The 21,980-nt window shown below is 37.0% G+C and overlaps 1 protein-coding gene across 4 annotated transcripts in view; it reads right to left on the reverse strand.

Annotated features, from left to right (window-relative positions):
• SMOC2 (SPARC related modular calcium binding 2) overlaps positions 1-21,980 on the reverse strand; it is a 131,339-nt gene that overhangs the window by 37,381 nt on the left and 71,978 nt on the right. For all 4 annotated transcript variants that reach the window (XM_056488282.1, XM_056488284.1, XM_056488281.1 and 1 more), the window contains exon 8: positions 1,989-2,175. In XM_056488282.1, the coding sequence (XP_056344257.1) occupies positions 1,989-2,175 (187 nt within the window). The remainder of the gene's footprint in view (positions 1-1,988; positions 2,176-21,980) is intronic.

Below are 21,980 nucleotides of genomic sequence, written 5' to 3' on the forward strand. Positions count from 1 at the left end.
TTGTACTTGGCCAACACTTGCAGCTTTCTGTGACTCTAGTAACTTGCTCAGTGGATAAGGTGAGACGGGCAGATATTATTTATCTCAATTTTAGCTAGGCTTTTGACACTGTCTCTGATCACATTCTCGTAGAGAAACTGATGAAGTATGGATAAGATAAATGAACAGTGAGGTGAATTGAAAACTGGCTGAACAGCCACTTTCAAATAGTTGGGATCAGCAGAAACATTTCAGGTGGAATTTCAGTGCCCCAAAGATTGTAGACACAATACTGTTTAACCTCTTCCTTAATGACCAGGATCCTGTGACATGGAACAACTTTGCAGATGATACAAAATTGGGAGGAAGTGTCTAATACACAAGATGGTTGTGCTGCCATTTAGAGGAACTTCAACAAGCTGCAGAAATGAGCTGGCAGGAATCTCATGAAGTTAAAAAAAAAAAGAAAATGCAAGATTCTTGCCTCTGGCAAAGATTAACTCCCTGCATCAGTACAATATAGGGACCAACCAGCTGGAAAGCAACTTTGAAGCAAGAACCTGGAGTTTGTGATGGATACTGAGTATAAGGCAGCAAATCAATAAGAACTAAAAATAAATAAATAAATAAATAAATAAAGAGAAAACACCACAAACCCCCTTGAAAAAAAAAAAACCAAACAAACCAAAATCCACAAGAAACCAAACCAAACCAAAAAAACAAAAAACAGAAAAGACCCCACCAAAAGCCAACAAAAACTAGACCACAGCAGAAGCCACACTGCTTGATGAGCACAAGAATATTATTTAGACTCAAAGTAGAGAATAGGAAATAAAATTATTTAAACTGGTAATTCAAAGAAGGATTAGCACTAAAAAGAAGAAACAGTGAACAAACCTGGGAGTGGAGAACAGAGAAAGAGAATAAAAGGAAGTATCTGGAATCTCTAGAACTCATCTTTAGATCCTCACACAATATATATACTGATCCTACAGTTTAAGGATCAAATGTAGACTACTATGTTTTGATCATTTATGGACATCAACGTGCCAGAAACAGGTGATCCAACAGCAACTTTAAATCATAAAATCAAAGAATCCTTAAGGTTGGAAAAGATCTCTAAGATCATCAAGTCCACTTCAGATGACACTGTAATTGGCATAGTCTAGACTATGGTATAAACAGCTAGAAACAAACCAGCACTTGAAGAACAAGTGAAAAAGTTCTCTCCAACAATATACTGTTTTACAGCAAGTGGCTTATAAGGCATGTTTCTTTCACAAACCTTATGCAAATGATAAAAAAGATTTTGCCTAAGTTATAAAAGAGTTATGATTGCATCAAGATGCCCATACTGCCTTGCCAGCTCTATATGAGCTTCTATAGCATTCCTACAAGGGCCAAAACCTCAATAACCAACCCAAATAACATCCTCTGGAACCTGATATGCTCTTTGCCTACATCTGCACTATGTGGCTCACAATACTTTACCATGCATCCGGCTCAGCTGAGATGACTGAACTCCAACCTTCTATTAATAACACACTAAAATTATATTTCCTCTCTATGGGTTCCCAAGGAGCTGTTCCATCTAAGCCCATCATATGAAATAGTTGAGGAGATTGCTGGTAAAATAACTAAGCATTTCTGAGGTTGGATGTGGTCACAGATCATCCTACTTGGCTCTTTTATATTCAGGATAAGGAGTGTGAAATTTCCTCTGGGATTATTCATTATATGCTCCAAGCCTTGGATTCCCAGCACAAAATAGGAGCAAAGAAGAAGACTAGGATGGCAAACTGCCTGTGCCATTGCAGTGAAACTCTCCACGGCCATCTAGCCTTAATTTTTGATGTCTCAAAATATTTCCATTTATAGTGGAAGAAACCTATATGACTGAAATTCCACCAGCAATAGAAATCTAGTAGAATAGTAGAAGTAATAGTCCCATGGACACTGGGACATGCTCTTAGTGCAGCTTTAGAGGCACTGAACATGTACTCCCTTACCTTGTTGATGTACCGGGAATGGGACGCCCCGTATCCACCAGAACACACCAGCAGTAGCCTGTGGAAGGATGGCACTGCACTGGCTTGTAGAGGCCACCCTGAGCACACTCTGGAATGAACACATTGTCCTTCTGGGGCTGCTTTGCTTCCTCCAGGGCTGACTGAAGCTCTTGATCACATGACGATGCTTTTGGACGGAGAAGAAAAAGTATTGAAGAAGATAAATGGAAAGAGCCTACTCAATTTATCAAACAGATTTTATATCTTTCTTTGATTGCATATAAGGATTTTCTTTGAGAAGGCTTGCTACAGCTCAAATACCAGCTACATATTGTTGGAAACTTTAGTTTCCTTTTCATGCAGCTGCTTCATTTTATAGTACTAATATCTTGAACACCCTTTTCCCTATACTTGATATAATCTATGGATAAGCAAATACTTTGTGACCTTAAAAAAATCCTCACAGACTCCACAGTCCCTAATGTACGGATTCTTTTCAGAGAGAATAGTAAAAATCCAACTGCTTAGGATTCCTTTAATGAATTATTCATCTAGATATTCATCTGGATGTTTATATTCTGCTCATTCTTTACAGATTTGAAACAACCTCTTAGCACAGTGAGAAATCTTCCACGTTCTTTTCTGGTGATTCTGGTATTGGCAACGTATCATTTGCTCTGGAGAGCAAAGACCCATGAGAAGAATACATTTTTATGTCATGTAATCAGTATGTCCAAAATCTTTCAGAATGTGTGAAAAACTTACATATCTATACATTCTCAGCCTTTACATGAAACTATGAGGCAAGGGGGAAAGAGCAGAAACCACAGGGCTGAGAAGGCCTGTCATGTTTATACCAACCAGTAAAATAACACCCCTGCTGAGGATTTTTGGTCACTGATAAACTGGTACATGTGAAATTTCAGTAAATAAGAAAGACTATCTATTAAACTCATTATTTTTCCAGGGACTTTAAAATCAGTCACCTATCATGTGAAATTTAGATTGTTAAAAAATACAATTCCATATAATTCCCAAACTATCCAGCTGGAAAAAAAAATATTAAATATTTGAAAACAAGAATATTAAGAACTCTACAGACGTTCAAATTATTAACAGGAAAATGTCAAGCTAGTAGAATTTTGATCAATAAGAGATTGTCTTCAGTTAAAGAGCAAGCCATTTTAATGTTACAATTAAAAAAGAAGTGGGTAATATTTGCTCTTCTTTCAAACCAGTTAAAGGAATTACTTTTTGACTTTTAATATTCAGTGCACAAAAAACAAGTTGGATCCTGACTGAATGTTCTAGTGCATTTTAACAAATTTCATCTTTAGGAAAATCTTGCTTTCTTTTATCCACAGAGTTCAGAAAATTTGCAAATTACAGGCATAAACAGAAATTCACTCATCATGTCCAGAATACTACTGCTCCTTGACAGCTTTTTGCAGATATAAATGTCCAAAAACACAGGTAAGACTTCTGTTGCAGGGGAAAAGGTGGTAGGAAGTTAAACACTTTCATACTTTAAATGGCACACAATTCCATCCATACAATGGCCTGATTTACAGAACAGCGTGCTCTTTTCCAACCCATGCAAAAGATTTTAAAAAAGAGAATATCACTTGGTAGCTTGATTACACAAGGCACAGATGGAGGTCTTTAGCTGACTTTTTTCCTCTTTTGTTCCATGCAGTATTTGAACAGTTCATGATCTTGCATGTTTTTGTCTTGGTCTGATCACTGACATAAACAGAGATCGAATACCTCTCAAATTTCCAGTGTTTAGATAATAAAATGTACTTAGAAAAATCACTGGAGTAGGGACAGAAGCACACTTTTACAAAGGGAAATAGGAATTATTTGCATGTTGAAACCTTCACAGAGATAACTATAGTTTGACTAAAGTAGAAATCTGTCACCAACATCCTCCTAGAGTAGCCAAGATAAATCTTACCCTTAGTGAACCTGGATTATGATGACTATCAAATAACAAGCTGTGACAACTCTAGAAAACACCTCACTTAGCTTTGTTGCTCACTTTTTATGTTTTGTATGCAATCAAGAAAAAAAGAAGCTGCTGGCATAAGAGAGAGGAAATAATTACTCCTCTTTAAACTCCACTAAATAAATGTCTCTTTCATACTGATAAACCTTGGGACCATGCCATTAGTTACTGTGACCTTCTCTTGGTTTATGTCCTTGTAACTAGCAACACAGTATGGCAGATGTGCAGGTATTCTTATCTCCCCAAAGCCCAGATTTTTACAAAAAATAACCACCTAGTCAGGTCATCCAGATAAACAAAATGTATCTGAACAGAGAGGGTGTGATGGAAAATTCCCAGTGCAGAAGCAGATATGAACTCTTTCAGCTGTGGGCATAAGCTACACTCCCTAATTTCTGTGAAACTCTAGTTTCTACTGATGGGAAACAACTTATGGTCCAGTGCAGTAGCCTCTGCTGAGGTGATTTAGAAGACAGTGTTAGACTTGTAACTGGTCTTTACTGGTTTACGTGCTGATGCAAGATTTTCTACCAGCTGCTGCTCAAGCCAGAAATTTGGACCTTTTGCACTAGGTCGTGTTTCTTTTGGTCCTTTTATTCCCTTATGTCAGGTTTTAAATGTCAGAGGTACAAAAAAGGAGAACTATGGGGAAGATGTCACAGGAAGGCTGAAAACATGGCTTATATCTTTAGAAGGGACAGTCAGAAGACTGCTTGAACTTAACATCACGAGTGGGACTGGAAACAGAGCAGACAGTAACCAAAGGAAGGTTTAAAGAAGAAGAGGAAGGACTCTCCCTTTCTTGAAACTTTTAATTTCTTATCTTTCCCTTAGAGATGGGAAAATTTAACAAGCAGAGGAACACTTTTCACTGGGCTTAAATTAGTTTTCAGATAAAATCTCGATTATTTCTAACAAATCAGGAAAAAAAGAGTAAGATATACACTACATCTGTCAGTTCTCTATGAGCCAAAGGACTGAGCCTTATTACAAATCTGCTGAAAAGAATTCATTAATTTCATTCAACAAAAGTGCAGAATTGCTTATCATTTTTCTCCCTCATAACAATGGCTAATGAGCTTCAGGTCAGCTATCAGGCCATCGGCCCAAAAGAGTAATTTCTGAAGTCTAATATTCTGTACACTCTTGACACAACCACTTGTGTCACCATTACTACTTTCCTGTTTGTTTCCCCCACTAGAACATTGTCCTTACCTAAAGGAAAACTGATATAAAGTGCTTATCTATAATCCTGCCTGCCAGAACCAGAACATTAATCTTCTGTGTGATTTCCTGTCTGAGGGAGCCATTCATCCCCTTTCAAACTTCCCTTTCAATTATTTACAACAGGAGTAGTGGAAAGATGCAACTGTGATGCTAAGAGCTCTTATCACAAGAGCTACCATACCACTGAAAATAATTGCCTTTGTAATGTCAGAAGAATCATGGCCAACAAACACTCATTTCCCAGGAGAACAAGTGATAAATGTCATTAACCTAGAAAATCTCTGACAGCTTGTCCAAACAATCTGACAACAACTATGAACTGGAACCATAACAGATGGATGCCAGAAGTTCATAGAGTGAGTAGTATGGAAAAGGATTTATGCCACAATAAAAGTGGGATAAATACCTTACTCATTAAAATGCATCAAACTTTCTATGGAATGTGTTACTAGAATAACATTCTTTCTGGGAATAGAAAAGCACTGACACTCCAGTTTCTTCCTCCCAAGTAATGTACTTACATTGTTATTTTACATAGTTCCTTCAATTTTACCTTGTCACAAAAAAAGAGATACTTTCCAAGCATCTTAGTAAAAAAAAAATAGTTAAACATGGCTAAAAAATCCTTTCTGCATAGTCTATCATTAGCCAGTGCTATAGCTTAGCTGGAATAATTTAATTCAGGTTAATAAACCTTTCTGAATTTCCTGCCCAAACTACATTTTAATTTTAGACATAAGCATTACTGATTCAACACAGACATTTCAATCATTTAAGGAAATACTCTTTTTTGCCTGGTTTTACACATGAGCCTTTTTACCATCCATCCAATGGCCATTTCTGAATGACAAAGTGAAATTCCTGCTTACCACTATGAGTGAGTTTAAAAAATTGCTTTAGATGTAATGTATGTTACACTTCCTATATCACAGTGCTATTTAATCTCTTACCTTTTCATTTTAAAGATTAGTTGCTAAATACATTTTTCATGTTCTGGTTTAAGATGCCTTTTGAATGAACTGTCCATTACAAACAACCAGCTGAAATGTTGTATCTTCTGTCAATAAGAAACACACTTCAGCTAATGACAAACTCAGGGAAGTTTCATGTTTTGTATAAAATCTTTGGTCGATTTTTTTTTTGCCAGTCCTCACTAACAAAATAGTCTGGATATCAATAAATCACGTTAATTTACAAGAATTTTTAAAAGAAACTTTATATTAATTAAAAAATATATATTAGGTTATTTTTTAAGAAAAATACCTCAATAGTAACAGGATGCAGCACTGTAAATCCTTATTTATTAAAGACTGCATTTACTCATCTGTGATGGGCTACCTTAAAATGTTAATTAATGTTTACTAGGGAATGTCCTAGAGGAGAACAGCAGTGAATTTCTGGAAAAGTCATCTTGAATAATCTATTTAACTGTGCATTTTTTGTTGCACATCTAAAACACTGAGTGCTGTATTATGTATGTTAGGATAATCATTTTGTTAGTCTTGCAACAGGCCTTTTATTTCAGAAATTCAAGCAGTTATTCTGCTGTGTCTTATCACAACTTCTCCCAACATGTGAAATTTCATGATTACAAATAGCCTGAGTTGTTTTTTATTAGCATAAGTGTAAATAGCTGTATTACATCTAAATTTCAGTGTGTTCTGCAGAAATAAGTTGTCAAATCTGCAGAAAATTACATAGGCATCTGTATGGTACTTTAATGTTTCCTGCCACCATGCAAACATTTCCTTCCAATTTCCTTAACCCCACAATGTACATACAGAATCCACTCCAAGAAATTATTTTTTCAGTTGGTTCCTTCTCCCTTCTTTTCTCATTATCATAATAGGCCATGAAAGGAGAATTTAGACAGCCTGGTTTTCAGAGTAAGTGGATCTTTTATTAGGACTTGAAGCTCTCTGTCCCCTACAAAAAGCAGGTAACAAAAAACCTGCGAACAAAAATACTTCCAGAAGTGATAAGCAAGTTCTAGAGAAGGGCAGTGTAACATTACAGGCAATTAATATTGCACTTCTATCCTGATTCTGAAAGATATACAGACAGAATATAATCATATCCATATTTCAGTATGCCTAAATTTTATTAAAATCTCTGCTAATCAGTGTTATTCAAATCATCTGTCTGTTCTAGTTAATTAAGCCGAGTTTAGAGTGCACTTCGAGTACTGATTTACAGAAGCTTTGTGCTAGTTTATTTCATCCTTAGGATGGATAAATAGTCATCCTACTGACACTCATTAAACCCTCCAAGAAATTTCACATCTCATGAGAATAAGAATTTGATCCATTTGCTTAGGATGAACCCTCTTTGAACCAGAGAAGTTAATACACCCCAAGGAAATTGATCACAATATGTTTTTACACTTGTAACCAGTTTTCATGTTGCATTGAATGGGATTCCACTTACATTACACCAAATTGTATTTCCACATATGACCAAAATGTTCACTTTAGAAAGGAAAGTGGGAAGTGGCATAATTTCTATTCAAGCTATGCACTTCCTGAAGAGGAGTTCAAGTTGACTGAATAGCAAAAAGGTCTACTACAGCAATGGCTCCATCACTCCAACTCCAACAAACATGCCCCTTTAAGGTAAACTAACAGGCTTTTTACCTGCAGCTGACCAATCTCATTACCCAGAATCCATCAATTCTGTTCCTGCTACAAGCACAGCTAATACAAATGACAAAAATTCCCCAAATTATTTCATTCTAGGTAAAGGAGAGATGTAATTCCATGGCTTTCTATTCTTTCAGAGTTTCCAGCTTTTGTCCAGACATTCTCTAGCATGACAGATTCCTTCTCTGAAGAGGCAGATAAAGTGGTGAATGCACCTGGAATGCCAACTTCCCTACCCTTTGTGTACAGTAAGTTATTTCCTTGCCCCTCATGGCCAGAGCACGGGCATCTCACATCAATCTTTTTTAAGAAGATTGGGGTTTTTTTCAAACCAAGACACCTGTTCTTACAAAAATTTGTCTGCCTGTAAACTCTTCACACTTTCAAGTAACCTCAATTCTAATCAAGTGCAGCTCAATGTACAAAAATTTGCAAGAATTAATTTGCTCATGCTACTAGCTTCTTATAAGGGCTGTTCATTAACCTGAATCAAACTGAGAGTATTTATGTGGGCCTGGCTTCCCCCAGTAAAAATCCATGTAAAAATACCTACTGAATTCAAGGGACAATACATCAGGTCTCAGCTGAATATATTCATATGCACGTATGTTTCCAGTTAAGCCTAATATTTGTTCATGGACCCAGTATTGATTGTAAGGAACAGGTAAGATTAATAAACACTCAACCTTAGACCCAAAATCTAGAGGGCAACCAAAACCTAGGACTAAACTACAGCATGGATACTCATCTGGCACCACATGTTTTGATTTACATTAGGTTCAGATACTCGTCAGCATGAGGATTCTCAAAGCCTGGAGGAAGCTGGCAACTTTCCTACCCATATTCTTTCTCATTTGTAAAAAAAGTTGTGGGAATCAAATATTGCAGGCCCCTTGTGTGCATTTTCAGAGAGCTCACAATGTACAGATGATCACTATTTTGCACTTTTGGAGCTTGGGCCAATGACTGTGGCTCCAAAAGCTCACTGCTTCAACACAGCCCTAATGATTAATTTATGCCCACTGAACAAAGAAGGATAAATCACAGACAGATGCTTGCATTTATCTGTGTGGTTTCATATGCAAAGACACTGGAATACACAAGGAAAATAATCTGAAAATGCACTGAGCCCACTGAAAAAAAGATTCAAAACACAAAGACCACTAGCCCCCATTTAGCTTTACCTGAAAAGAATATAATCACAACCAATATAATCTGCTGGTACACTCCAAGACTTTCTCAACTTTTACCCTGAGTCTGAGTAGCCAAGTAGCTCTATATCAAATCAAGATTTCTGAAATACACAAATTCTGGTTCTACCATAAATCAGAGGTCTGAAATGTATGGGATGACTTGCTCTTTAATCAAAATCCAAACCTACTTTTTTGCTGGATTTTTTTTTTCAAGTTTCTGGTTTAGGGAAGTTTTTGCACATACCTCTGCATACAGTCACTGCAAAAGAAAGAGAACTGTTTTCCTTCAAAAAGCCTGCTATTTCAGCGTTCTATTTGGTTGTTCCTTTGCTTGCTTGTTTATTTATTTTTAGCCCAACTTTTTGGTTAAACAGATGAGAAACATTATGCAAGTATTCAAATTTATCCTCTCACAGAATTATAACTAATTAAAATTAACCAGCTATTTATTTGTGATCCTTTTCCTCTTCACTGCCATTGAACATTAAGGGATCAAACTAGCTACCTCTTTTAAACCAAATGTAATTCTCTATTTAATAGATGTAATTCAGTTTGAATAAAATAGTAGCATGAGATCTGCCCCAACTTGAAAACACACCAAAATTAGTCTTCATTTAGAAACATGACACAATCAGATTCTAAATGTTTAAATATTAGCACTTACTTCTATAGTAGATAAATAATAGAGAAACTATGAAATGGATGTACATTAGATCATAGATCTGAGTTATTTCAAAGATTCTGCATTACAGCCAAAATTTTCATATTAAACTTCCCAGGTCAAATATTTTATTGTACCATCTATGAAATGTGAGAGAGTAGTAAACCAAAAGCAGCATATTTTTGTTAAATATTTAGCAGCAGTGTATGAAAGTAATAGCAAGCCTCTGCAAAGTGCCAGGCATGATATAAGGACTGTTTACACCCTACCTTCTTCGGTGGATCTTTAAAAAGAACCTTTATACAAATCAAAAATAATTTAAAGCCAAATAGGTCAATGGCATGGCATCAGGCTTCACAAGGAGAGTGAAATATCTGGTCTTCTGAGGAGATGAGATCCCTCATCTTGCTTTTGCTCAATTAATGGAAAGAGCAAGGATTATCATCACCAGGTGTTCTCTCTAGGCTTTGTTAACTTGATTTCCCTAACATGAGAGAGGATAACTGTGCAAATGACTGCCCCATCCTGCAAGGATACATCTGAAAGCAGTTATTTGCCAAATGGGATGAAAGATGATTTTCCTACATACAAGGAAATACTGGCACCTATTATTGCTACATATGGCTGGCTCATCCTGCCAGAGCAGAGCAGCCCCACTGTGTTCAAACTGCAAAACCAACCAAACACAAAAGCCACCACCCAAAATTACAGCAAATGAAGATCACTGGCATTTCCCAAACACAGTGGCTGGCTGGCCAGCTTGCTATAGCAGTCTGAAGGCTCATTCACTAAACAAAATTGCGCAAAGCTGTCATTCTTGCTTTACGAGTATATTGACCAGCAAATGGGAGTCTCTTGCCAGTGGAAAAATCTTTCATTTTTCGAGAGGGATTTGAAGTGAAAATAAAGCTGATTCACTTTTTCCATAGAGCTGTGAAAATGGAACTCTTTGCCAGGTAAGCTGAGGATACATATTTGTTTGAATAGCTCTACCAAAAATTTAAAAAAAAAAAAAAATAGGCAAACAGCGGTGCCTAAATTCATACTTTGGCACTTAAATAACCCAGACAACTTGCACGAATGTTTATCCATCTAGCATTTCCTCTCAATGAACCAGAAGTTGTTTCTCTTCCCCATTTGGGACACTGAGATACTTACACCAGTGTGTGGATATAACTTTGGATACTTGACCTTAGGCACTGAAGCAATTTTCCTTTCAGAGGTGCACAGTGGCATCTCTGGCTGCAGCCTGTGTCATGTTCCTGCCACTGGTTCACACTGCTAATGCTGTTGGCACCATGCAGTGTTTTCAGCCTTATTGCTTAACTCCTGCACTCCACCTACATTCAATTTTCTAAGTGTCAACTCATTTCCAACCACCTTACAGACAGAACCTGACTACTGCTGCAGAAGACAGCAGGAGCCAAAAGGAATTCTGTCTGGTTTATAGGAATACGTTCTGAGATCCATAGTTTAAAAATGTGGAGATATGTTTAATAAAAGATGTTATTTTGAATTTTGGTAGCTCTCCTTTACATGTGTCAGAGTATCTTACAGAATGGTCAATACTGTCGGTCTGCACTTTTGTCTAATTCATAGCAGACTGGATGGGCATTACAGAATGGTAAGAATTTGGCCCTCTGGCACTGAGCAAGAATACAGAGATTAAACAGACTGCTGAGACAGAAATATTTTTCTTCAGGATTTCAGGCAGTTACTTTGACAGCCATAATGCAAAAGTTTATGCTACCACTGCCTCTCAGATAAGTACCCTTAAAAGCTACTTGGTTTAAACACTGACAAAATTTAATAATTGTAGTAATTCTGAAAATATAATTGCACCCTTTAAAGCTAACCTACTACAGATGAATCAAAAATTGGCCACTGTTTTTACTGGTTTTTTTTCTTCATCTCATCAAAGAGAAGGCAAAGAGCAGGTGGAAAATGAGCATGCATATTATTGCTTCTGTCTCTAATTACAAGAACTTGTGTTGTGCAATGAAAAATATTTTAACAGAGCAACAAATTCTCTAAGGTGGTATCATCTGTTGATGATACTGCTCCCAGAACTCTTGTCTTCAGTATGAGATTCAACAACATGAACATGAAGCCTGGTCAAAAGGTAAGCTGCACTGCTTTAACCCTACATAAAGCTGAAGGCTCCTCTTAGATTAGAGGCTGTACAGGTCTTTGCCCCCCAGCACACTTTATCCAAAGCACACTATTTATACAGCACGTAGGATGTCAGTATTCATAACAGGAGAGCTCCAGGATTCAGATATAAGACTGTTTACTGATTTTGGCAACATTTTGTGTGCAATAAAGAGGATGAGCCAAAGAAGAATAAAAGCCAGTAAGAATATTCTAATACTAATTCTTTCGGCTCCAACGACTTTTAATATAGTTTTATGTTGCTCTTTCTTTTCTTTTTTTCTTCTGTCATATGGCCGTGGTTAAACAGCTCAGCCCGTGCTTTGGTTTCAAGAGCAAAGACAAATCTTTGGCTTGGCTTTACCTTCAAACTTTGGAAAAAAACAGGAGCAATCTAAATTAAAAATTCCAATTCCACCCACTTTCATCTCTGTTTTCAAAAATAAATAGTTCTCTGAAGAGTTGATAATGCTAAATATGATGTGAGAGTGAAACATCTCTATGCTTTTGAAGAATGGGAGACATCATATTGAAAATTCCAGGCCAACATTTCTGCTCCTGTAAACTGGAACCATTCCATTGCACACAGTAGGGATCAGCAGCAGAAAATTCAGTCCCAAGAATATTCAGAACAATTGCAAAGGCTTCTTAGATAATGCATAGTAGAAAATTGCTTTTGAACTAGTAAAATGAGAGTTTTAAAGTGCCAAAGGATTCTCAATCCTTTACAACCCATGATTATGTGCTCAGAAGATCATTATTTTAGGTGTTTAAAATGATCCATGAACAACCTGCATAAATGGTACAGACCTTGCAAAAATACTTCCCAACAATCTACAGTGTGAGAGTAAAGAGCAGGTTTCCCAAAGTGCCATTTCTCAAGGTGTTTGCTTGCTATGTCCAGCCCTTTCTGACCTGTTCACATCTTGCCTCCCCACACAGACATGGACAATTACCTCAAACCATATTTATTTTGAAGCTCTCTACAACTAAGGAAGAAAACACAAAAGACTGGTTTTGGCAGTACTGTTCAAGTAAAACAGATTATAAATATTTAACTTTTACAATGAGCATCACTAGGAAAAGAGCAATGCTGGCATTCAGTCACCTAATAAGGAAACGTTTTTATTATCGCTTATGTCAAGACAGTTCTGTTATTGTTTCTACATATAATGCATTTGTATGCTTTGTGTTTTTTTAATTTGGGAAAATTAAACGTTGTTTAATGGCTTGACAATAATGCAAAAGGAAGCTCAGTGCCTGATGCTCCCAGGAGGTTGTGAAGCTATTGCAATCAGAGCTGTTGCTAATTAAATCTGCCTATTGTTACAAAGCATTTGGGGCCAAACCAATCAACCACTGGCATAATTAATGTAGTCCACAAGGGCCTTTGGTGGTACTTGTTTTCATCAATCATGAGGAACAAACACAGGCTAAAAAAGAGTGGAAAAGCCTGTGTATTTACAAACCTGCTTGCCTTGGGTCTCATTTGGGAATAACTACAGTACAATCCCATGGCAAGTACCCTTGAACACTAGCAATTTTGCCTCATAGATGTATGCACATTTTCATAAAGATAACATGCAGGAGATGATACAGGCTCTCTCTTGCATCAAAGGGGCAAGGCTATCCTCTTTTGCTTGTGTTCTACACACATATTTTACAATGGCACAATGGCAGGTATAGTTTGCAGAATGAAGGGGAGGAATCTTTAAAGTTATCAATCTGTTACAAGGAAAAAGATGTAAATCCAATGTCATGATTTACATAGGTGAAACACTGAGATCAACAAACAAAACAAAAGGCATGAAGTCTACATGCAAAATTGTAAAAAAAATACCACTACTTCAATTGGTCAATAAAACATCTTTTTCTTCACTTCCACCTGCTACACTGCATAAGTCTGTAAAGCTGCATATTATTCTACAGTTCTGTGCTAGATGCTATCTCAACAACCTCTCTGATGAAACTTTTCTTCTGCTTGCATTGATCTGCTCAGACTGCAACAGCTGCCCAAAGCAGAGCCAGGGTTAGAGCCCTGGAGTTCCTGGCTGGCTGCCCTGAATGTAAGCAATGAAACCACACTGTCTGCCTCCGCTAGCTGACGTCAGATCAGATGTTTTTGGGTACAATACTTTGTTGGCTGCTTAAGTCTCCACAATGACATCCTGAGGAAGTGATATTGGCACAAAATATAGTCTAAGACTCAGAGCACTAGTCAGACCAACAGCACTGACATTATGATACTTGTACTGAGTTTCATCTGAAAAACTCAAATGAACTTCCACAAAACAACTCGCAGCTTTGACTAAGGTGATGCATTCTTACTTAGGATGCATTCTAACTTAGGATGAATTATTATTAAGGAAGCATTCTTACTTAGGGAAATACTGAATTAATGCTGAAAATATACTTCACTAGCTTTATGGTCAAACATCTAGTTGCTCCTACATTTTGGTATCCTTCATCCTTCAGTATCCTGCAGTATGGATAACACAGCTGGACAAGGTATCTCATGCTTTTCAGAAATACTGCTATAGCAATAAGGCACCTCTGAAACAGTCTCTGACATCCTACACAGATAGGAAATGACACCTTTCCAAGTTTACTCAATCTAGAATCAAGCTCTCTCTCCTATTCTCTGAAGTCACTGCTCAACCGGGTGCTCCAAAGAACTCTCAGCTTGGTTTTGGGATCACTGTATTTTCAGGATACAGCCTGCAAACTCATAGCAGGACCAACAGCCTTTATTGCTTGGTTATTCTCCACATAAAGCCTCCAGTTTATGCCTCTGGCTGCCTTAGTCAAAAGGAGAAGATGAAAGAAAAGAGAGATGATAAATCAGGGTTACAAGATATGTTCACCAGCATTTGAGATTGCACAATGATATGTAGGCAAAAATTGAGAAACAGATCAGCTATTGACAGGAGAGAAAGAAGACTGCAAAGAAAGGACTGGAAACAGAACAGGGAATTCTCTGTATGCAACCAACTTTGAGGATAAATAACAGTGACTATAATAACATTGCAGAAGGCTCCAATAACAGTATGAAATAAAAGATAAATTAAGCTTAAATATAGTATTCTGATTCATAAACTTTCTTAATCATATAGGGGATGAAAAGATCTGAAGCAAGGCATTTTTCCTCCAGCCTTGCTATGGACAGGGGGTGCTCTATATAGAAACCACACAGGCTCATTTTGACAAGAGTATTGAAAAGGTAAGTGCACCATGACATTCTTAGCATCATGGTTAGTTATGTGATGTATTCTCTGATGTGTGAAAGTATTTATGAATATTAAATTTTTCTGATTCAGTGTGCAAAGCACATCATCTGGTGACAATAAAGTTGTACATAAAGGCAATAAAGAGAAAATACTTTATTCAGCCTTTCAGCTGGCAGTACCAGTGGAGCAGAGCAGCGCTTGTGCTGACAGCACATTCATTAAAGTCAAGAGGAATTCCAAGCTGTGTAACAGCAGCAGGATTGGGGTGGACTGTCCTATTTTCACTGATTCAGCACACTGATATACTACATACTAGATACTTTTAGAAATGAGTATGAACTGTGTTTCCAAGAGAAGAGATAACACCACCATTGGTCCTGTACCATTAATGTCCTCATAAAGAGAAAAATTTAAAAATAATTAAAAGAAACTCTCCAGGCCTGTCTCCTCATAAGTCTTCCAGTGGCACTAGCCTTGTAACTGCAGCAGAGTCACTCCGTATTTACACTGCTCTCAGTAAAATGAGACTTCAATGCCTGCTGAAACTAAATCAACTCCTACAGTCATTTGCTATTATTATATTGGACTGTTTAGCTAAAGGGTTGAACTACAGGATGTGTGACTACATTGCAAGTCACTGTATTATACTACTGATGTTGGTAGGAAAATGAGGAGAAGTGACCTTTCAAACCACTGACATTTATACTGATACTTTTGGCCCTGCTGCTTCTCTGTTGTGTCAATTCATAGGAACTTAAAATCATGTCCTAAAAATGACCTCAGATTGCTTTGAAAATCTGATTAGAAGCTGCAAGAACAATAAAACTGTAAGTCCCTTAAGCTAAGAAACTTATGCAGCCAAACAGGAGAGCAATGAGATTAGCAATTTTCTCATTATCCTACCTGGCAGTTTAAGATTAAGGCTATAGCTACATAATGGGAGTTTTAGGAAAGTCAGAGAGGAAACAAGATCAGAATTTATTTATATTTCTCCCCCCAAAACCAGTTAGGCAAATAAACAAAGAGAAAGTGCCCCTACCTCCTTGCCAGCCAGAATGACTGGGCACAGGGATGTTCTGACTGCACCAGGACAGTGTGGTCATGAGCCTCTGCAACTAATCACACCTCTGACTCTGCTAAAAGTCTCCATCAGTGTCAGAGTATGTGGATGAATTCACTAAGCAACAGGCAAACAACCCTCAGGTCAGTCTTTGTCAAGTCTTTTCATCTTTCAGAATTTCCTTTAATACAGGATGTGAAAATTTGGCCTAATGACTGAAGGAGACACTCAACCCTTCCTATGATTTGAACTTGAACAGATCTTGCAATTCTGAACTATTTTATTTCTTGCAAAATCTTAATCTCAGATTTTGGAGGCACTTGAAGAGTTAATTTGGCTTCATACCCCTCTGCTTCCAATGAGTTTGTTGCCTTGATCTAACTGGGGGTACTGGAAGATAATTCAAGGGCATTAAAAGTCACCCATATTTGAGGAATTTATGTATTTACAATGAATTCTAGAACCACAAAAACTGCATCTAATCATTCCTTCAAACAGAAGCCATTAAAAGTTCTTTCTGATAAGTTGTTCACTGAAGAACAAAACTGGTGCGTTTAAATATCACTAAAAAATGGTAAAACTCACTGGAAAAAAATGGTAAAAGGTAACTCACTTTAAATGGCAAGAACATAAATTTTTTCATAGCTTTTTATGCCTTTAATATGGTTGGTTGAAAAATTTTATTTTGACTGTCTGCTGGAAAACCAAATATTTGAATGAAAAGATGTTTTTCATTCAAAGTGTTTCTTTTTGATAAAAAAGAGAACAAATAAAACCCCTCAATAAGCTGTTTGTATTGAACTCCATAGAGAACCATGCAATCCAAGATTCCTGAAGTGTCTGAGCTTACTGAAACAGGGGAGACCATTATGGTCTACATATAATGTCAGCCTAAGGATTCAGCCCTCAAAAAAGGAAGAACTAATGAAGTTTTAAAATTACATCACCAACAAGACATTACAACAAGCCATAAAGATTTTGAGTTTTGAGCCAAAACCATTCAGTTATTTGAAGATCATTTTTGTTTACTGAGTTTTTGTCTTGAAGATGTGCTTTTTTAGATGAAAATACATATATTTAAAAAACAAGTTCCCTAGTAAGTCATGTGTTTTCCACAGAAGGCTGAATTTTCAACCAGTCTGGCAGTATTTATCTGGAGCAGTCTGACTGGAGAGATGACAGAGCATGATGTACAGAGTGCAGTGAAATGTAAAACAAGCCAGTCATAACCCAATAGTTGGGGTATAGATGAGATCTCAAAGTGGGTTTAGATACTTCAGCAACACAACTTTACTACAAGAAGTTCCCTTGCTCTGATGACCCTTTGGTGTGGCTTTGTGTGGAAAGGAGTCTTAACATTGGAAATTAACAAAAGGATCCAGTGCACTGCATTAAGGACAGGGTAGGGTAAAGGATCCATGGACAACAGCATTAACTTGGACTTTAACAAGTAAAAGCAGCCACTGCTGTGAAGAGTCAGACTAATGCAACAGCCTCATTGCTGACATGTGGCCAATGCACAGATTTGGGGGTGAATTCCACCCATCACACAGAAGCCACTGTAGGAGCTGAATTTCTCTTGCTTTAGTACCAAAGAAAAACACTAAAATTACTGATGAAGTCTCAAATAGTTCCTGCATCTCATGACATTTTTTTACAGAATTAAGGAAAAAGAAAAGAATTTTTTTAAAAATAATTAAACAGTGCATGAAGCTGTCAGTGTCTTCAACAATTTTGTTCAGATACATGGCTTGGCAAATAAGAAATTTGGAATTCATATGTGATAAATAATACAATTAAAAATCCCTCCAAGTTTAAGCCACCATGACTAGCCATACCTATCAGGGAACATTACATGGTCCTCCCATGGTCTGTATTTCCATTAACAGTCAGAACTTTTTTGTGCAGATTAGTAGAATTCCACAGTCCATATAACTGGTTTTTGCTTCTTTTTCAAACAAAGCTTATTCAATGATTGGAAGAGTAGATACCTGGTTATTTGACTGATCCTGATAGAAGAAATAAACTGCATCTCTGCATAGAACAGGGACATTTTCTCCTAACTATCTGGTCAATGGATGATGCTGGAAGGCCTGGCAGCTCTTACTGTTTACCCTGTTGGAAGACTTGTCTTCTACATACCACCCAACAATCATAGAACAGCCACAGCCAGAACCAGACTGTCTTGACTGAAAGTTTTATCTATTTCCCAGAAAGATTATGTCATTAGATATTATCCAGTCTAATATGTTTCTGTGCATTAACATGATTTACATGATTTTTTTTCACCTGTCACTAAAATATAGATCATTAACCTGACATTCCTCTTAGGATTTATGGACCCTATTGATGTTTTTATGATTATGCAATCTGATGTCTGGCAAACCACAGAAAGCTGTGGGTAGGTGGAGGAGTGCATGTCTGAAAACTAAAGGAGAACTTCAAGCAGGACTGTTGTGTCATTTACTTGCTGAAGAAAGTAATGTGATATTATTAAAAATGGTCAGGAAAGATTACTATCTTTTGGCATCAAATTTTAACACATGCAGTAAAATAGAAATTATCAGCCTTGCATAAAACAGATTTTTTTCCTCCTCCCCACAGTGGGGGTCCAGTAAAGCCCTGGAACATCCTGAGGGTAAAGAACATCAACTGGATGTAAAACAGAGCTCTTTTTTAATTGTTTAGGATGGGAGGATCTTCCCCTGTAGTGGGAGGAAAAAGCTGGAAATGTCAGTGCTTGATCTTTTTTAAGGTTTTGAACTAATACATAAAATTAAAATGAAGATAAATGAAAATCCTTGTGAAAAGGATTATTAAAGATAGTACAGTTCTATAATAAGCATGATCCAGCAGCCTATGAATTAAGAATGAATCATAATATAAAAGCAGTGTGGGGAGGTCTGGAAAGTTTATTCTTCTTGGACAACTCTGAAAGAACTGAAAGAAAACAGTAATTTTCCTTTACCAATTTAGGTCAGGCAAGGCAAAGCAAGGCAAGGAAGAGGACCAGAGAAGGAAGAATGATTTTTTTTTTCCCTGGTGAAGAACATGAAGAGGCTGAAGAGTACTGTTTCCTCCTTTGTAACAGGGAAATCAAGATTAGAATATCATTGCTGCTGAAGAGTAAGACAAAGTTGTCTATTAGGAACTAAGTCAACCATTTGCTGATTGGCCTGAGTGGTATGAACATTCAGTAGGTTTTAAGCTGTGAGTTTTTCAGCTGCCAGAGGGTATCTTGCAAGCAATATTCAGAAAGAATTCTACTCTAAAACTATTGTGGTTCTTGACAGAAAAACAACAAAATCAGAAATTATAGTTCACTCCAAATAATGAAGTTCTTTCTTGAACTCTAAAGGGAACATTTAGTGAACCAGCTACAAGAGACAACCCAAATAGTTTGAGAAGGCCATAAGATTGTTGTTCTGGAAGCTTCCAGTCTTCATCTGAGTATTTCTTACTAAAATTCCATGCAATGTTTTTCTTTTAAACTGCCACGCACTACTTTGCTAAGAGAACTGACCAAATAAATAATGTTCTACCAGCTCATGTCTTTCAGCACCCACAGATTTTACAAGGCCCAAAAGCCAAATCTATGGCCAACATAAAATATTTGGACTTGATGTAGATGCCATGAAATAATGCTAGTGCCTTTTTTTTGTGTAGGGAACCAACCTGCAGATGAGTTTAAGGTAGAAAGTTCACAGTAAAAATGTCTGAACTTGAACTTATCTAAAACTTGGCAGAGACAGATTGCCCATCTGTCCTGGACTGTGTTTCCATTGACAGGATCCATGTGTTGACTTAATAGCCCATTGAGATGTTTAAAGACATTTAAAATCAATACTTGTGCCTCTGCTTTCCTTTCATGGTTTGAATTGACTTTTTAGGGCTTAAGCCAATTCCATTTCAGATACTCTGGATTATCAAACCTCTGTGCCAGAACATTACAGATTTCCAATAGGCTGTTGTAACTTTTAGCCCATGAAAATATGACATGGATATACTTCAACAATTTATTGCCATGCCTTTGAATTCTCCAGCTATGGTTAATGACTGCATTTACAACACAAGCTTGGGAATGCAATTCCCATGGTTGACTGTGGCTCATACCTCACTAATTGTTGGAAAGAAGCACCATCTTTAGGGCTGAAATGAGCTAGTAATAGGCAAAAAACTCCAGTTTTTCTGTATAATTCAATGGTTTGCAATTAATGAACCACTTCTACTCAGGCTCTTTCTCTATGCAAATCTACTTTATGCATTAATTTGAAGTCCATTTCTGAGCGTCCAATATAAGCATAATCTATTAAGAGCATGTAGGAGCCATCCTCACCTGCCCCACCTTTAATGCTAAATACAAGTAAATCTGAGAATGGAAGATAAGCCAGGCCACAACTTCCTAGGAACCTCTGCTGAAAAATATAGGCAACAAGCTTTTAAATACTTTCTTCCTCCTCTTGCTTATGTTCTTTCCTCACTTTGTTATGATACCCATTTTGATTTTCTTCTGTTATAACTGGTCATATCTCAAATCTTCACATTGTAAAGTAAGCCTAATTCAAAATACTTCTAGAAAAATTCTAACTAATTTGTCATAAATATGTAAGTGGAAACATGCAACTGGATCTTAATTTTTCCTTGCTAGCTCACACAACTTCAACTGCAGGTAATTTATCTTCAGTGAACACTAAAAGCAACATCTGGTAAATGCAACAATTAATGAGAATAAATAAAAAGTCACTGAGCTGTTACTCAGTTTTCTGTCTCTAGGTTATTAATTTTCCTATGCTTAGAAAGGAATAGCTCTTAGAATTGATGTAATTGGGCAGACACATTAACTGTTACATTTATTTCCTTTGAAAGAAAATGGGTTTTTTTGGGGGAGATTTCTTCATGCAAGTTTTTTTTTTTTCTTACTTTAGGACTGACTTTTGTCGGGATAGGGAAAACAGTAAAAAGTTAGGTTGAGTATGGAATGAACATGAGCATCAGAGTGTGGAACAAGGTTTGTCTTGGTCCTTTGAGGAGGTGACTTCCAGGAAATGATCAGTGTACGAGGATACCGCTGGAACAATTGCCTCTGAGAAACAAAACAAAGCAAGCTAACAAGACAGAAACTTCACTGACAACCAACATATTTTCCATGTGAGAAAAACTCTTATGTACAAAATGCTTTGAAGCTGTCAGATGACACAGCAATAAAAACTGCATTCACCTCTTAGAATGTCACTCTGTCATATTAATCAGTCTCACTGGCACACTTTGCCAACAGATTCAGGCTGTCCAGACAGATAAATGCAAGCAGCTATTTTGCATAGATACAGACACACAATTACCACTTTAGATTTCATTATTTTAGTCTATTGAGAAGGCATTCTCAGCAGACATTACACCAACTGTTTTCACTATAATAGTGCTGTATGTGCACGTCAGTGTTTCCCCAGATGGTGTTTTGAGAATGAAACTCCTGTTGGATCGAGCTCTCTGGGACTAACTGATAAAATCTTGCAACAGATTTTTTAAGTCCTGAAAATGACAGTCTGTAGCAAAAAGGCAGCAATAAAACACTGCTCGATTGTGTCAGAAAATTAAATAAAAAGCTATGTGTCCCTTTCACATGCGCACAGGTGAAGTGAAAAATGATGATGATTCTACACTACCAGAATATCTACATAAAGTGGTTGAAATCCTGAAACTCTTGAAATCACTAAAACCATAGTTTGAGGAGACAATTAATTCCTATTTAGGATTCTTCATTCTGGAGGAAAAATGTCATAATCACAAAAACCTGACCCTGCCTCAGAAGCCTTAATGGCAGATCAA

This window comes from Oenanthe melanoleuca, chromosome 3 (assembly GCF_029582105.1).
Source record: "Oenanthe melanoleuca isolate GR-GAL-2019-014 chromosome 3, OMel1.0, whole genome shotgun sequence".
Lineage (NCBI taxonomy): Eukaryota > Metazoa > Chordata > Aves > Passeriformes > Muscicapidae > Oenanthe > Oenanthe melanoleuca.